This window comes from Penaeus japonicus, unplaced genomic scaffold, assembly GCF_977035675.1.
Source record: "Penaeus japonicus unplaced genomic scaffold, GWHDUDI00000001_assembly GWHDUDI00000026, whole genome shotgun sequence".
NCBI lineage: Eukaryota > Metazoa > Arthropoda > Malacostraca > Decapoda > Penaeidae > Penaeus > Penaeus japonicus.
The window spans coordinates 11,897,298-11,899,797 of NW_028234428.1; the positions used below are offsets into that span (position 1 = coordinate 11,897,298).

The 2,500-nt window shown below is 35.5% G+C and overlaps 1 protein-coding gene across 1 annotated transcript in view; it reads left to right on the plus strand.

Moving 5' to 3' along the window:
• Positions 1-2,500, plus strand: part of LOC122243595 (glutamate receptor ionotropic, delta-2) — a 25,550-nt gene that overhangs the window by 13,297 nt on the left and 9,753 nt on the right. The window contains exons 10-12 of the mRNA XM_086552362.1: positions 1-78; positions 986-1,113; positions 1,491-1,612. The exon at positions 1-78 is cut by the window's left edge and continues 168 nt beyond it. Coding sequence (XP_086408488.1) covers positions 1-78; positions 986-1,113; positions 1,491-1,612 — 328 coding nt within the window. The remainder of the gene's footprint in view (positions 79-985; positions 1,114-1,490; positions 1,613-2,500) is intronic.

Sequence of the window (2,500 nt, forward strand, 5' to 3'; positions counted from 1 at the left end):
GGCTTCGGGAGCCATCGTGCCTGACGCCGGGATCGACTTCCATGTTCTCAACACCATCGCCGCCAAACTCAATTTCACGTCAGTGGTTGCGGTTGCTTCGGTTGCATGCGCGGATGAGCATGCTGTCATGCAGGCCGACGGGCAGATAGACAGACATGCATACTTGTATGCATATATACATACATACATGCATAAATACACACACGCATATATATATATATACATATATATATATATTTATATATATATATATATATATATATATATACATATATGTATATATATATACATACATATATATATATATATATATATATATGTATATATATACATACATATATATATATATATATATATATATATATATATATATATATATATGTATACATGCAAGCATACATGCATGCATATATACATACAGACAGACAGACACGCACACACACACACAAGCACATACCCCACACACACACGCACACACACACCCACACACGCACACACACACACACACACACACACACACACACACACACACACACACACACACACACACACACACACACACACACACACATATATATATATATATATATATATATATATATATATATATATATATATATATATATATATATATGCACACAATAAAACACACCTGTACACGCATTTCCATATTGCTGTAGGAGAAATATTCACACTACAGCATAGTATTCAAATATTTACCAGAGGATATTACTGCGTTCAATTATGAAACACTAGCGATTAAACATATTATATCCTGAAATTATAAATGATTGCACGGCTGTTGCACTAACTGCATTTAATGTGAAGAAAGACAATACATTACATATAGTTCATAATACACTCACAAATATGGTCAGTGAACCGAAAATAAATGATTTACTACCTCCCTCTTGGTTCAAGTGTGACTGACTTCTACTTTCACTGACGCACCCGAGATTCGCATGGCTCCTCCCACTTTCCCCAGGTACGAGCTCCTATTGGCTGAGGACGGGCAGTGGGGCGGAGTTTTACCAGACGGGTCCATTACGGGAATGATTGGCATGGTGGCAAGACATGAAGTTCATTTCGCCATCAATGAGATTACGATCACAGGTCAGCTGAGGTCACCTAGAGATTCTGAGATGAATGCGTGATCTTATCTTTATGTTGATGTGATTTAGTTGTTGGAGATTGAAGTTCGGGATTTGATTACAAATCATATATCAAGTTATATTGCATTTGAAACTCCTTTGAGACCTTGAAACCCCTGGCTTATCGCTATAACATCATTCTTCCACGTTTTTTTCTAACTTCTCTTGCAATATTTTCGAATTCTCAATCCTTTTTGGACTAACATATTACTATTTTTTATAACTCCTTGTACTTGCATACTGCTAACTTTTATCATTTTTTGTACATGCATACTGCTAACTTCTATCACTTCTTGCACTTGCACATTGCTATCTTTCCCACACACTCTCTATTTCCAGGACCGCGCGAGGTGGTGGTGGACTTCACGCTGCCTTACTTCCTGGAATCAACAACCATCGTGTCTCCAGCGCCGGCGGAGAAGAACCGGGCCTTTGCCGTGTTCTCGCCTTTTACTGCTGAGGTTAGCTGTGTTATCTTACGTTCTCGCTTGTTTTTGTTTCTTGGTTGTTGTTATTGTTGTTGGTTGTCGTTGTTGGTGAGGATGGAGAGGAGAGAGGGAGGGTTTCAATGACTTTTTTTTTTTTAAAGATTGTGATAGGTTTAGATTTATTGCAGTTCTGTTTTCTTTTGGATAAGAAGGTAAAGAGCTTTGGTTAAGTGAAAGGAATCTTTCTGTAAGTAAGAGGTTGTAAGACATTTTTTTAACTAGTGTTTTATTAGTTTTAGAGGTTTATGACTATTTTTGATAAGTATTTCATGTCTTGCAAGATTTCTCAGAAGGGGATTTTAAGAATGTCCCGGTTGATGTTTCATTAGTTTCAGAATTTGCAAGCGTCTTTTTCAGTGGGCATTTCGATGGCTTCAGAGACTTTAAGTTTTGATTTTCCGTTTGTAGTTTATACTACGTCATCTGCATATTCGGATGCAATTTCGAAATGAGCTTTTAGGATATTTAAGGATATTGCTATGATCATGGTCTTTATTTAGTATTTAGCTTGGAATAAGGAAATAAATAAGCTACATTGTTCCTGAAATGTCTTTGCTTTTATGTTTTTTTTTTCTTTCTTTTTTTAAATTCCTTTGCATGTTCATGGATCTTCACGCTATTGTTGATTAGAAAAAGCTTTTATGTATAAATGTATAGCTTGATATTTATGGCATGATAGCTTTTGATTTAGGAATGTAAATGCTGATGGTATGGCAATATAAAAAATGATAAATGCCTAGAAATGCCATTAGGCCCATGAAAATATACAAGGAATCAGTTGGCAAAAAATAGGCAACATTTAAGTAATCAAGTAGAATATAACGAGAAAAATAGATTAAGTAGATATCTGTATTTTTCAAA